General features: G+C 34.5%; 1 protein-coding gene across 2 annotated transcripts; it reads left to right on the forward strand.

Moving 5' to 3' along the window:
* The first annotated feature begins 301 nt into the window (after positions 1 to 301).
* Positions 302 to 8,004, forward strand: LOC18605333 (lipid transporter). 2 transcript variants are annotated; one of them, XM_007038281.3, is made up of 14 exons: positions 306 to 967; positions 1,086 to 1,165; positions 1,262 to 1,356; positions 1,905 to 2,065; positions 2,605 to 2,756; positions 3,267 to 3,379; positions 3,872 to 4,035; positions 4,223 to 4,297; positions 5,247 to 5,318; positions 5,795 to 5,932; positions 6,264 to 6,419; positions 7,047 to 7,099; positions 7,190 to 7,368; positions 7,532 to 8,004. In XM_007038281.3, exons 1-14 carry the CDS (start codon positions 913 to 915, stop codon positions 7,590 to 7,592), a joined length of 1,554 nt encoding a protein of 517 aa, XP_007038343.3. In that variant the 5' UTR covers positions 306 to 912; the 3' UTR covers positions 7,593 to 8,004. The 2 variants fall into 2 exon arrangements, with proteins under 2 accessions (XP_017973702.2, XP_007038343.3); XM_018118213.2 differs by lacking the exon at positions 5,795 to 5,932 and having other exon boundaries at positions 302 to 967.
* Positions 8,005 to 14,815: the final 6,811 nt, after the last annotated feature.

Raw genomic sequence — 14,815 nt, forward strand, 5'->3', positions numbered from 1 at the left:
GTAACTATTACCTGGTTTTGGAGTCGTATAGTAATGGTGAGATATGCATGAAAGACATTGCCTGTAAGTTGTAATGAGCCCTGCTATATTTATTTCTAAGGTCAGCTTTTCATGTTAACAGCCTAACACAGAAAGCTATATATTCCATGTACCTTAAAAAAAGTCATATAATTGATAACTAAATCAGAAACATACGTTCATCGAAATAGAAAAGTTAATATATCTGAACTTCTAGTTAAAATTTTATTTTGTTTTTAAATATGAAGTTATTTAATAGAAATTCGTATCGTGAGAGAAGACACTGTAGTTTATAAGCAGGGACATGTCTCTGTTCTCTGGAGACGTTTATCTATTCTCAGAGAAAGCAAAATTTACTCTTGATTCAGGCAGAATTTCTGTTTGTTTGTTGTGGTCTTTGAGATAAGAATTTCAGTTTGTTTTGTTCATTAAAAATATTTACTACATTCTCAGCACCGGCCCAACGCGCCCAACACAGTCCGCTTCACTTTAGGGTGTCCATCAACCTGGTGAATCTGGGTTCCTTTTTGAGTATTTGAGTCGCCAACGGGTCAACCTTTTAGGTTCAAATTCAATGAAAGTAGTGATGGACCTTGGGATAGATGGAAGCGTAGGCAGATAAAGAATCGGGCCAGTTTGATTTCGCGGGAGCTGGTAACTGGGAATTGGATGAACGTTTTCTTGCCAGGAAGGTTGTTTTGGGGCGGACAATATATTCCTCCAGGAAGTTAACCAGACTGAGTTCAATATAAGGGTTTTGAATTTTTGGTTCCAATTCTGTGTTCTCAGTTAGGGATTCGATCTCATTGCCTTTGATTTCGCAAACCGGTTGAAGATTACTTATCTGAGTTCTTTGAAAAAGGAAAACCTAAAATAGTAAGATCGGATTTTAAAATGTCTGAAGCTTCTGACCGTACAAATCTATCTCACACTTTCAAATACTTATTGGGTCAGTTCTCGTTCTAATTCCCTCGCCACTTCAATTTATTGTTTGTCACTCGTCAGTCCTGTTGATTTGATCCTCTTTTTTTATTTTTTATTTTTTGTAATTGGTTTGGGAGTTATAGCTACACAGTTCTTGTCAAGAGGAATCCCGTTCATATTCAATTCCTGGATAGTGAGGCACCTCACCGAGGAGGACTATGCGGTAGCTGCAACCATGCTTTGCCTTCATTTCTCGATTCTTAAAATTCACTTTCAATTTGTTATAAATTGATTTCTTCTTCTTCTTCTTCCTTTGTAGGTTTATGCTGTTCAATTCCATCTGTTTGTGACATGTGTGTTGTTTCTTAGTCGCGAGGGATTCCGGCGAGCCTGCATGCGTGCCGATATTAGATTGTGATTCTCTCCTTTTCATTGATTTCATTATACATTATTTTCTGTTTATTTGCTTCTTTTAATAATTTGTGCTTGTTTGTTTTATTTCTTGCCTGAAAATGCTTGATTAGTAGGCAGTAACTCGGGATTTTATTGGTCTCGCTTTGCTGTGGTTGACTGTTTGTTACTGATATACAAAACGTATTAAGGTCACGCTGGTTCTCCATTGTAGATTCTGTATTTGTTGGTTAAATATCGAATTTGCTTTTTTTTGTAATTAGTATGAATCTTTGTAATCTTAAAAACAGGGATCAATTAAGAGTCATAGCTAAACTTGATTAATTAAAATACGAGTAAAAATGCTTTTAAAATTCATAATATGAGAGCAATTTGATCATCTTTATTGTCAATATAAGCTAGAATTTATGTATCATCAACTTATTGGTTCAGAAGAGTTAGCCTCTTGGGTTCCATCCATCTATAAAGTGTGAACTTTTGTTGAGGACCTTTTGGCTTTATGTATTCTAGCTGTTTGTTTACACCCAGATTTGATATGTCATGTGCTACAGTGAAGGTGCTTCAACAAAAGACAATGCTGCAACACTGTTGAAAGTGGCCTGGATGACTTTCCCACTTGGAGTGGTTATCACAATTCTGGCATGTGTCTTTGTCTTCTGGTGGCAAGGACTACATCTTTCTGATCCATATGCTCAAGCTATTTTGATTAATGGTATTGCTTATAACTGCTTCCAAACTTTCTACTATTCTTGCGTCTTTCAAAGTGCTATTCATTATGAAAAATTTGCCAATCCTTTTGACATGCTTTTCAGTTTTCTTTATTAATTACTTGTGAAATTGCTGTTAATTGCCAATTTTATTTAGTTGATGGCATTCAGTTTTGCGTGTTTGGCATGTTTAGATGTAGCCACTGCAAAATTAGCCTTCTGCTCATTAATGTTGGCTCTCGTGATGTATTGCAATTTTGTCCCTTCTATTTCACTTCTACTGACTTTAAACATAGACCCATTGCATGGATTTTGTTTGATAAAGTTAAAAGATTTTCTGTTTTATATAATTAGGATTCTCGATATTCTTGGCCAAATTGTATGAAAGTCAGGGTGTTACGTGCTTTAATTAACCAAGGACTTCTATCTGGAGTCTGCGGCCAAGACCAACTTAATTGTGATCAGCTGACTATTCCGTTCACTCTTAGTGATATTCCTTTTAAGACAATTTAATTCGCTAGAATAATTTTTTGTTCTTTGGCAGGTTACGCATGTATAGCAGAGCTCTTGGCAGAACCTCTCTATATCCTTTCTCAGACACTGTTTCTACTCAAACTGCGGTTAATTGTTGAAACTGCAGCTACGTTGTTACGCTGCATAACAATGTACATCCTAATTGTGAACCTCACTAACATGGTAAAGCTTTTAGATGGATTATTTTTTCAGTCTTAGTATATAGATGATGTTGATCTGCCTATTGGCAATGTGTGTTTTGTGCTGTGTAATGGTTGCATATACTTTTATTAATGATTCTTGAGTTAATTTTCTTAGATTAAATATATTGTTGCATTCTCATTTTCTAATTTTACCAAGCATTAGTGTTCTAGGGAATGACAGCAGCTAGCTAATGTTAATGGTTCTGATTGTAATGCATGAGGTTGAGTGTTTCTGAGGTTTATGGTGGATCATTTTGCCTTTGAGCATAAGCATTGGGCACTTTATCTAGAAGAACTTTTTGTTTGAATAACAATATTTTAATTCATCCTTTCTGTTTCTCTTATCTTTGTCTGCTTGTCTTATAAACATCTAAAACTTATTTATGGTCCCTGATAGAACTTTGTCAGTTTCTTTTTTATTTATGTGGGTTTGCTGCGAGTTCTTGTTTCCTAAGATTTTCATGAACTTGTTTGAACCTGATTCTTACAGGAGAAGGGAATTGTCTTTGCATTGTCTCAAGCAGCATATGGATCCTGCTTGTTCCTGGGCTATTGGGGTTATTTTCTTTGTGCATTTAGAAGTTTTGATCTTTTTCCTTTCAGGTACCGGTGCTTCTAATGGTTGACCTCATTATCTATGTGGTAATATATATGCTTGAATTGTTAGTCCTTCTTGTCCTTATTTGTGGATTAAAGAATGCTTGAATTAATGGTAGATAAGTATACTCATCCACTTTTGTCATTTTCTACATTGATATGTTGGACATTTAGGTTTCTTCATATGAATTAACATCGTGATGCTAGCTTAGAGCTGTCATCATAACTGCTTTATCTGAGTAACTTGAGAATCATAGCCACATGTTGGGCTTTAACCCTGTTTGTATGATTCTTAACAAATCATTAATCATTGGATTTTTCCTACATATGTTTTTTTTATTTGCTTTCAGTTTATGTCTACAGTACACATTTATTTTCTTTGCTATTTTTTTTTTGGGATAAGTAAGACATATTATTTCTTAATTATTTAGTAACTACTTGCGCTGTATTTAAGTACTTTTGTCCAGATTATCTATAAATAAAGCACAACTTTTGCAGGCTAGGACATATCCTGGATTTTGATAAGCAGCTCCGAAAAATGTGTATGTTGTTTACTCTTCAATCCCTTCAGAAGTTGGTTCTTCAAGAAGGAGAAAAGATGGTCCTTGTATGGCTTGATACACCTTATAACCAAGCTGTTTATGGACTCGTAGATAAACTAGGTGAGTATTCATCCAATTTTTTTATGCTTTACAAAATTTTAGCTAGCAGGTTTCTGACACCAGACTGTTTTAGTTTATACAATGCAATTATTCTAATCTTTTGCTAATACAATTAAGAAATGTGATTAATTTCACATGCTTTTTTTTTAAGAGAGCAAATCTAAACCAGCGATTTTGTTGAATTTAGGGAGCTTGGTGGTCAGGTTGGTGTTTCTTCCTTTTGAAGAAAGTTCATATGCTACATTTGCCAGGTCTGCTTCAGGTTTTATTACTTTCCTTTTTCCTTAATTCATTCTGTGACATGTATGTCTTTCATTTCCTTTTGTTTTTAGATTCTAATATTGCACTTAACAATATATACTCATTCTGTTAGACAACTACTATTCCATCGTCAATAAATGAATTAGCTTGTCCAACTTGGTTTTTTAGATCAGATGACTGGCTAACTTTAATATTTTGACTAGTTGCTTTGTCTATGCTGTTTCAACTCTTAGAGTCATGCTCCTATTTTGTTTTACATCAAGCAAATGGGTGTGCTTCAGCTTGCTATAGGATGTGCTTCAATTAAATAAGCACTTTCTTTTGGGGGAAAAGTGAGAGAGAATGAGTGGATGTTAGGAGGAAGAGGAAAAGAAAGAAGAACTCTCCAATTCCCATTAAATATGAGAAAAATTCTATTATATATCATTTGTACAATGAATATGTTTGCTTGTGTTTGGGAGCTTGGTTAATTTAATTGCTGCTGGCACATACAGATTCAGAATGTTGATAACTTATATTCTTTCATGTGGCTTGGTGGTTTATCTCAATATTATGCATGAAATGAATACTATATTTGATATTTGAATGACTTCTTATGCTACTGGTCCAAACTCCAACTATTTGATGGAAGTTGTTTCATGGGAGTTGGCACCAAGCTAGCACTCAATGCTGATTCTTCCCTTACGTATTAATCTACCTTCCCAGTGATGATTCATTCATTTCTATCTGTTGCACTTTAAAGCCTAAACACATTGGTTATCTTTTATGTGTTTATTGTTGATGTGGAAAAAGTTTATGTACACACAACTCTGTTTATTTTTTCCTTTAAGTAAGCTACTTCATGCTTCCATGAAGACTTCACTTTCTAAATGCTAGATTTTATTAGTTAGTTGCCTTTGAAAGTTTATATACTCAAACACTTATTTTCTTAAATGTGTGTCTCTTGACAGGACAGTCTCCACATAAAAGCAAGAAGATAGGAGAAAGCCTTACTGAGGCCTTGAAGCTTGTTTTACTAATTGGTATGTTCTTAATTCATCTCTTGTCATTCATTGAGTTTTTCTTTTTGTAATTTTTTATATTTGTCTTCTTTTTGTAGGATAGATTTTCTTGGCATTGCTAACAACATGGTAATATAATGAAGTTCTCAATTGGTTCTGGAAGTAATTTATGAATAACATAATAATTTTGGGACTTAAAAATAGTAAAATTCTAGCTTTAGAAATGGAAATTGTGATTTCTGCTGGTCGATCTTCAATGCTTGCTTAGTTTTAGTGTTGATATATTAGTAAATAGTAACCATAATGAACAAATTTATTCTATGCCAATATTTATTTTGGTTATCATATGCTAGTACAACTTCATGTCAAAACACAACCTGCTTCATTCCTTTTGAGTTTCAGATGCCCTCGGCAACCATTGTTGCCTGAAGATCATTTTTTAAAACAAAATAATGCCCTCTTTCTATTTTTTCCTCATGTTACTACTTTTTTTGTAGGTCTCATATTTTTGGCATTTGGCCCTAGTTACTCCTATTCTCTCGTCAGACTGTTGTATGGTCAGAAATGGAGTGATGGAGAAGCTTCAGCGGCCCTTCGTTATTATTGTCTCTATATCATTGTTTTGGCTATGAACGGTTAGTAAATTTAGGTTATTATGCTTGTTAATTATAGCTGTGGCTGCCTAACATTATCGCCGAGTCGAGTGTCGTATTGAACTTGGGCGGCTTAGTCTTATTCTTTCTCTTTTACTTGTTTTCTCAAAACCTGTTTGCAAAAGGTGCTATGATATCAATGCTGAAGTGGCAGAAATCTGGATTGTTTACTTCTTGTTATCAACATTATATTAGACAACATATCTGATTTTACTGGATGGAGATTATATGCTTGGCGGTGACATTACGGATATATTTCTTGCTGCTACTTGAGTTGTTGATGCAGTTATTCTTGTATTTGGTTTTGCATCAGGGACTTCTGAAGCATTTCTTCATGCAGTTGCAACAGAGAACCAACTCAAACGCTCAAATGATTCATTGCTTGTATTTTCAGTGATATATGTAGCATCAAATTACCTATTAATACGGTCTGCTGGTGCTGTTGGTTTGATTCTTGCAAATTCTTTGAGTATCCTTATCATAATGAGGCTATTTTTTGCTAGCCATGAGCTTTTTGCTTTTAGTGAATCAACTAGGTGCCACAGGAACATTTCAATATTTTGAAAAGTACTGCTGTTGAGCTCGCTTACTGCATTAAACATATAGGCATTGGACAGATAATAAGAAAGTGATGAGTGTATTGGGTTTATGCCAAAGTTGCACATCCTTGTTCAATTTTCTTCTAACACATGCAGTTCAGCCTGCCTAGAGCACTTCCGTCAGTCATGCTATCTGTGTAAGAACTCTGGATTGCTACCAAAATTATGTTTGTATGGTGGCATTTCGAGATTTGGGAAGCTCCGTACCCATGTGGCCACACATCTGGATGTGATTATCACTTGAAAATTATGTAGTAGGTCCATAACATTACTGTCAAGGAGAAAAAAAGGTTATATTGAGTAGTTATCTTTTCAGCAATTGCTGATATTGGCTTATCCATACTTGCTTTCCTGCCTTTTTGTTAGATGTGTAGCTGGCTGACCTTTTAAGAGACATCCTCATAAACCTCCTTGATTCCCAAATATGTCCATTTTTAGTAAAAAGGGATCTTCTTAGTTTAAAAGTATTGCCTTCTGTTTACTTGACAATTAAACAGATATGATTTTGAGGATTATTTACTCTGCAGTTTTCATCAAACATTTTTTCCAGGTATGGTTTTAATTGTGTAAATTTATCATGTTTGGAGCTAACTTCTAGTTCTCAACTTTAAACTGGATCTCATTTCCTTCTTCCGTGCAGGAGTCTTTTTCATTTTCTTTCTACAGCTGTTTGCCTTCAGGTTGGCCAATGCTGTTGTTATCTGGTGTAACTACTCTTATTTCTGAAAAGGTATTTCTGGACCGGAAAAATTTTTGGCCATCCTTCTTGATTCATTTTTCCATCGGATTCACTTTCTTCTGCATCTCAGCCTTTGTCATGTAAGTATATTCCAGTGCTTCAAGTTCTCTAAACTACTTAAAATTACAGTTTTATCAATGTATTATTGGTTTATACCTTATTCATGCATGCATGTAGGTCATTTCTAATGTTTTGATTCGGAAAACTTCTTGATTAACACATGATTTCTATCTTCATGAATAGTTATCGCCGTGAGAGGCCTTTTATCAGCAAAGTTATCCGTTTCCGCGACCACTTGGACTGAAATCAAGAACTTGCACAAATGCCTTTTGAAATTGAAGGTGGGATTATTTCCCTTAAGCTTACTTCTCATATTCCCCTAATTTATCATTTACTAAGAGAGTTGTGATGGGGTTTGAGAATAGAGTTTTGAAATTCATTCAATTGAAGAATGCAAAGGAATTTCTCTGTAGCATTATAGGAGTAGACTTGTCAGAAAGAGAAATTGTAACATATACTAGTAGACGGGATCTTCAAGAATTTTTTAGTTTTATGAATGTCCTCCCAGGCATAGCTCTGTGGATTGCGGATAGCTGATGAGATACATAGCATTTACAGTTTTTATGGGGCCAGGATGTTGTAGACTGGACTTGGATTGTCACACTGTTGTTTCTGTTTAATTGATCTCTTCCTCCTGAAAAGGTCTAAACTTTTAAGCCATTGTTTTCCTGACAGTTTACAATAGAAAGATATATTGCCGACATTTCTGGTTCATGTCACTGCTTGTCCCAAAGTTCAGTGACAAATTCGATTAGCGATGAAAACTGATAAAGCAGGAAGGATGAAGACTGTAAAATACATGTGAAGAAGAGAAAAACGATAGATTTAGAAATATCTGCCGGTCCAACCAAGGGTGGTCACTCTCTTTTTCTCTGCCCACGTCCAGGGAATCAACGATGCCGTTACTATGAAATCAGATTCATTTCTGCTAGGTAGTCTGGGCCGACAGTCTCCTCTGAAACTGGATCATTCGATTCCTGATGGACCAGGGACACGAGTGGTTTACTACAACAGAACAATATAATGTGTTCAAAACAGATATTGCTTTCTTTCCACTGTTTGCTTTTCATTATTGAAATTGTTTTAATTTTTCAGAAATAGACTGCTTCACTTTTAGATCGTCTTTTTTTTGTTGGGTTTTTGTGTTTTTTTCTAATTTCATCATTTTCATTGTCTGAATAATACAAAAAAGGGGTAAAACAGAAGCAACGGAAAGTAATTTTTGGGCAAGAATTGTCACCCACCTGTTCCTGTTAATTGTGATGGCTTGTACGTCAATAATCATTTCTATTCCCTTTTATATCAAATGACATAAAAGATACAAGTAATATATACATGATGTTACCTAAGGGAAAAGGGGATAAACGTTTAAACAACCATAATAATAACCATTATCATGGCATGAGCCTGTGGCCCCCGTGTCATAAGCAAAAGTAACTTTGATTTGATTATTTACTAGTATGTTATAATGTCTTGACTCAAAGATTTCTTCTACCATCCTGTGTCATGTTTCTCCTAATTTTTTTTTTAATAAAAAAAAGAGAGAAAATTTTTTATAAATCTCTTTACTTGTTATCTAAATTCAAACTCTTGGAAATTAAGACAAATGGAGAACAAATCAACCGGGTGGTAACTGGCAAGGGGCATAGGGCCTCAAAGGAAGAAGGTGATGATTCATAGAGGGTTGTCAAACTGTCACTCTTTAGAGACCAACAACAGGAGCAGCTTGTAATGACAAGCTTTGAGCCAAAACAAAACAAGAAAAAATGGAAAAGTAGGAAAAGTTGGGAGGAAATGCAAATTGATGATTAAGACGTAGACTAGGGATTTTAGAGTATAGACAAGTATCCAACAAACAAAACCCATTCCAATCTTCTAAAACAAAATGATGATGGTTTTGAGTTTTGCGTAGGGAGGTTGGATTCCTAGTGGATTTCCATGCTAAAAGTCCTTTGCTTCAGCATACGGTAAGTAATGCTTGAGTGCCTCTCCACTCCCACAAACAGAAACATAAAAATAGATTCATTATATTGGAAACAAAGACGATGTAGACCTAAGAGCTACCGAGTGAGTGCAAGCAACTCAACTTGACACGAAATTCTATTTTGTCAAAATTTCGAGGAATGTCCAGAGTTCTCATTCTTACTATAGATCGAGGACACTGATGTTTACATTTCCTTCACTTCCTTGACAAAAAATATATCTAGTATGACTTTAACTAAAACTTAAATTCAAGAGAGAATCTTGGTCGGAAAAAAAAACATAAAAAAAAAAAAAACCAAAGAAAACAACATTATCCCAAACGCAAGTAGCAACTTGGTGTGAGAAATACTAGATGCCCTTTGTCTAGATAGGTGCTAAAAATGGGAGGGTAGAAACAAAAGTTTATGCTCCTCTCTAGTGCCCTAGTTAATAAAATAATGTACCTCCAGGAGCCAATTTGACTACCAGACCTTTGCATTCATTAGGGGAAAAAGAAAAGAAGAGCATTAACAGCATTTGAGTTTCTAGTTTGGTCTAAAACTTTCTGGTCATTAATATTTTTAATTATTGAGAAAAGGGAAGAAAAAAAGGTAAGCTCTTGAGAATTATTTAATCGTCTAATTGGTCAAATGGGTTTCTAAAGGAACAAACATTTAACTAGGTTTTGGTACCTCCAAAGCTCCAAAGAAGCTGTAAATTAGGGGCTACAGCAACTTATCAGAATTCAATCATTTATGTTTCCTAAAATTTTGTTACATAATGTTAGTAAAATAAGGAGCTGGCACTAATTTACTTTTAAAAAATATATATATATATCCATAATCTAACCTAACCACATGATGAGTGGGACTGGTATTAACAAGCCATCCCTTTTTATGTAAATTGTGATTTGTTCAAAAGGAAATGGTACTAAAAGAATTCTATTTAAGGTTCTGATTCTAAACCATCCCCTTTATTGTTTATTTAGTACTAGTTCTATTAACATTTGCCCACATCTCTTTGACCTCAATCCGAGAGAGAGAGGCTCCTTACAACCCTCAAGTCTTGTAGTTAAGGAGTTGAAACTAAGCTCAAATATATTGCGCACACATATCTCATAGGGACAGGGAGAATTCTTAGGATAGATAAGGGAGAAGATTTTGGAACTATATCTTTTTTAGAAGAAAAGTTAAAACAGTAAGCTTCTATCTCACCTTCATACCTTTTATACAAGATTCTAATTTAAATCCATTTATAAAGAAAAACCCACATTACATATCATAGTTGATATCCTAATTTAAGCAGACAAGTTCAGTTTTGTGTATATCTAGTCTGCAACAAATTACTAATTTTTAAGTGTAAAGACCAAGAACCATATTTTTGAAGCACTAATATGCCACTGTTACCAACTACATCATCATTAACGAGGGAATGGGGGTTTTATTTTTTATTTTTTTTAAAATGTAATTAGTAATTAGAAGGCAAGTTCCCAAAAACTCAATAATATCCCTTTACTTAACCTCATGTAGTCCCTTTTTTCTTATTCCTTTGGAAGGTCTAAATCATTAGGTTGTCTATTCTTACCTTGTCAGTCACATACTCTCAAAATAAGTGGCGGTGCCCTCTCAAACGTATCTTCACATTAAAGCATCTTTGCTTGTTGTTTTTTTTTTTTCTTTTCTTTTTAAAAAAACAAAACCAAATGAGAGAACATGACATATAATGATAGTATATGGGACCCCTTCCCCTTTTGAAATCCTCTTTGCTATATCTTGTTAAAATCTCTTTGGTCACCAAAGACACACCCCACCCACCGTTAAAAGCTTTCAAATGTGTGATTATTGAAATATTTTTGGGATCACATGGGTGTCTCTCTCCCCAACCCTTATTTATCTTCTTTCATTAACTTTCTAAATTTTTTTTTCCCTTAAAGCTTGGTTAATTTTGTGTGTTTTCATGATAAACAACAAAATTGTGGCCCATTTACCTGGCTGTAAAATTTTGTTTTCTTTGCCTTTTTCCCCCGTCAGTTTTCTATATAAAGATCAAAGACACAATGACTTCACTACGACTAAAATCTATCATTGAAGCAATTTTCCAGGCTTTATTCGTTTCTTTCATGGATATTGATAGTAACCCTGTAATGACTAGCAGCCAGATTAAGGCACCAGAACCAGAAGAACAAAAGAAATTAAAGTATACATACATCAGACAGTCGACCCTCTTGAGAATTTTGAGGGTTCAGTACTGATACCCAGTTGACCAACTGATCAGCAAAATGAATGGTAACTACTGCAAATAAAAACCATAAGATTCCTTCCAAGAGGAACACGTAATTCACGTCATTTCACTAATAAGAATCAGAGAAGCTGAATTTGGTCTGTCTATGAGATAAGAACTGTAGATAACCACTTGCCTTTTCCCCACAGGCCTTCAAAGCAAAGTTAGAATTGGACTCCTATTATTACATTCCAAAAATTTGAAAGGTTACTTGATGAAAGCAGCAGCGGAAGACAAGCAGGTGTGGCACAGTCTCTCTTAACGGAGAGTGACGAAAACGTTCAGCTTAAGGAGAGATTAATAAGTCCAAGTAAAGTCTTGACTTAGAGAGATCGTCTCACATGCCAAGTTCACTCAGCTTCAAACCCTCATAATTTTGTTCTCCACTTAGGGATATGAGAAATATATTGTTATAATGTGGATTGAAAAATAAAGGACCTATCCGAAGAAGAGAGAGAGATAGAGAGAGAGAGAGAGAGAGGTGACTTTGAAGTCAAATGCAAGGAGTGCCAAAGCCACTGTTATTTTTTTTTTGGCAGAAAAAATGGAGAAGTGGGGTCACCCAATCTTATTCTCGAGTATGTTCAATTCTTTCATCATTCTCTTGTGGAACCCTCTTACCCCTTTATTTTTTCTTTTCATTACAGCATTTTGGATCTCTCTGCTTAATCTTTGTCCTTGCCTTAAGGCCTTGATTAGTTCACAATCTGATTAATTTTGCTTGACAACTATATAATTTTGTATAGCACTGACACAAGTGATCACGGTTTTGTTTTTCTGTAAGCCAATAGTTTAATTAAGTATCATGCATGATACAAAAGACAGGCTAGCTAGTTAAAACTAGTCTTGCGATTCCTACAAAAGCCACCACAGAAGATCCGAGAATAACCCCATACAAGCCACCAAAATTAACCCAAAACATAGGTCATGATTTATAACAGCACCCAACATTATTAGACCATCAAATCAATCCCAACCTATCAACCTCAGGTAACCACTGAGAGACCATGTAAATTTAACAATGTTTACGAGTATTTAATTTGCTCCTCAGTATAAGCATGTTGGTTTTTCTATTTGGCCGGGGTGGAGGTGGGGGGAGGGGTTGCGAGAGCGCAAAAACTTAGGTCAAGCATGTGCTGTTGTGCATAATTTCTTTTTCTCTCTGTGTGTGTGTGCAAATATTTCTTTTTCATTATATGACAAAAACTACTTTTTTTTTCTCTTTTCCTTCTATTAATTGCTCCAAATAATGCCAAGTTAAAATGAATTTAATCGTACTTGATACTTTCTTATTGTGAAAACGGCTTCTATTAAATAATGGGTTGAATTACCCAATTAACTTGTTCAAATGAAATACTGTCTAAAGTTGGTCTTGTAATATAATGAGCAGCAAGTCAAAGTGTCCAACCTCATTTTAAGGAGGAGACCTAAACCCTTCTGATGAACTCTTAAATTAGATACATAATATGAACTTTAGATATTACAAAAATGATTTTGCATGCTAACTTTCATTTATATATAAGCGAAGGCCATAGCTCAAACTCTTGCAAAGCAACCGTTACTTTTCTTCATTTTAATTAACTCAAGCTCGCAATAAGTATTCTTGTCAAGGCCAACTTGCATGAAATCAAATTTATGTTTTTTTTTTTCATAATTGAGGGAAAAAAATTCGAACTTTACTCTTAAAATAAAGAGATTATGCACCAACCATTGAACTAAATGTTCGAATGTAAATTCATATTTATTTTGACTACTTTAAATAATTTAACATACTCTTCTAGACAATTGGCCATCATCCAACGTCATTAGTTTTCCTTCTCTTGAATCCCAGGGTTTAAATTGTTTCATTTTGCTATGTGCTAAGAGTATATATATAACCCTTCAATCAAGTGATCAAGCGTGGCTTCGAAGCACACAGCTGCAGCCACCAGGCCTAGGGGGAAAAAACTATAGACTTAGTCGATAAAACAAATTAAGGAGGCAATTGGTAAATTAAAAGTGACCACAAAGCTGGGACAATTAGTTAAGTTGCTTTGAACAGACACTGTGGTGCCACGCGGCATGGAATTGGTAAGTGGCCCGGACTGCTTTGAATAACTGGTTTGTTTTTTTAGGAGATTGATGGATGAGTACTTCGGTACCAGATATTTGATGTAATGTATCTATCTATCTATCTATATCCGAACGTGGAATAAAAGGAACAAAAACTCCTTTCTTGTTAGTTGTTTCTGTTGAACAGGACCCCTCACTCACGTGTGGGTCACTCCCCTGCTTTTCCACTCACTGTTACGTGAAAACGGTGTTCACCACTACATCAGGCTACAACCCAAACCAATTTCTAGTAATTAATTAGATTGAGCAAAGTATTGTTACACTATTTCATGTCGTGAATAAGTAAATTAAGTTACTTAAAAGCAGAGTTGTTTATTTATTTATTTATTTTCTAGCATAGAGGTTCAATTATTTATTTATTTATTTATTTACTTTTGTTAAACTAAAGAGTTCAATAAAATATTTAGACCAATTTAGGTTTAAATCAAATCGAAGTTCATCTCATATGCTTATTGATGTTTTTTCTTCAATTAAGATTTTATATATATATATCTTTTTCAAAAAAAAAGATTTTATATATGTATGCTTTTCAAAAGACATCCATATCCATTTATTTCATCTAGATTTAGGCCACTCATTATGCCATGAATATATACCCATTTATTTTGTCTAGATTTAGGCCACTCATAATGCCATAAATGTATGTGGTTAATTTTGTCGCAATGGACATGTCTTAATTACAAAAAAAAAAAAAAAAAACAGAGATAGATTCTTGATTAAAGGCAAGAGCCTGACGTTTTAATATGAAACAGCTCTAGAAATTAATCATGCATAGCATTCAAGGGTAATAATTCAGTTGAGGAGTATTCGTCACTCGCAACATATATTTTATATAAATAATTTTTGGTCGAATGAAAATTAGTTAATTATCTTTTTCTTTTTAAAATTAACAGTTTAACATCAAAAAATATCTAATGCAATATCAAACTTTGCGAGATTTGACATAGCTGCCTTCTTATCTAATAAGCAACCGATATTCGACAATATATAGATCAACCTCCTTTCGTTAATTGGCTTTAAACTTAATGCCCTTCTTTTCTTTGCCAAAACATATGTGCCATTGAGGAATCAGCACAACTTGCTGTAATGCCAGCCAATGTTGAAAGGGAAAAA

This window comes from Theobroma cacao, chromosome 3, assembly GCF_053813885.1.
Source record: "Theobroma cacao isolate CCN51 chromosome 3, ASM5381388v1, whole genome shotgun sequence".
Classification (NCBI taxonomy): Eukaryota; Viridiplantae; Streptophyta; class Magnoliopsida; order Malvales; family Malvaceae; genus Theobroma; species Theobroma cacao.

Coding starts and splice junctions, on each gene's coding strand:
- LOC18605333 (XM_007038281.3), top strand. CDS start 913: ATGTCTGAAGCTTCTGACCGTACAAATCTATCTCACACTTTCAAATAC. Junction 5,319..5,794: donor GAAGCTTGTTTTACTAATTG/GTATGTTCTTAA, acceptor CTTTTTTTGTAG/GTCTCATATTTTTGGCATTT. Junction 5,933..6,263: donor CATTGTTTTGGCTATGAACG/GTTAGTAAATTT, acceptor GTTTTGCATCAG/GGACTTCTGAAGCATTTCTT.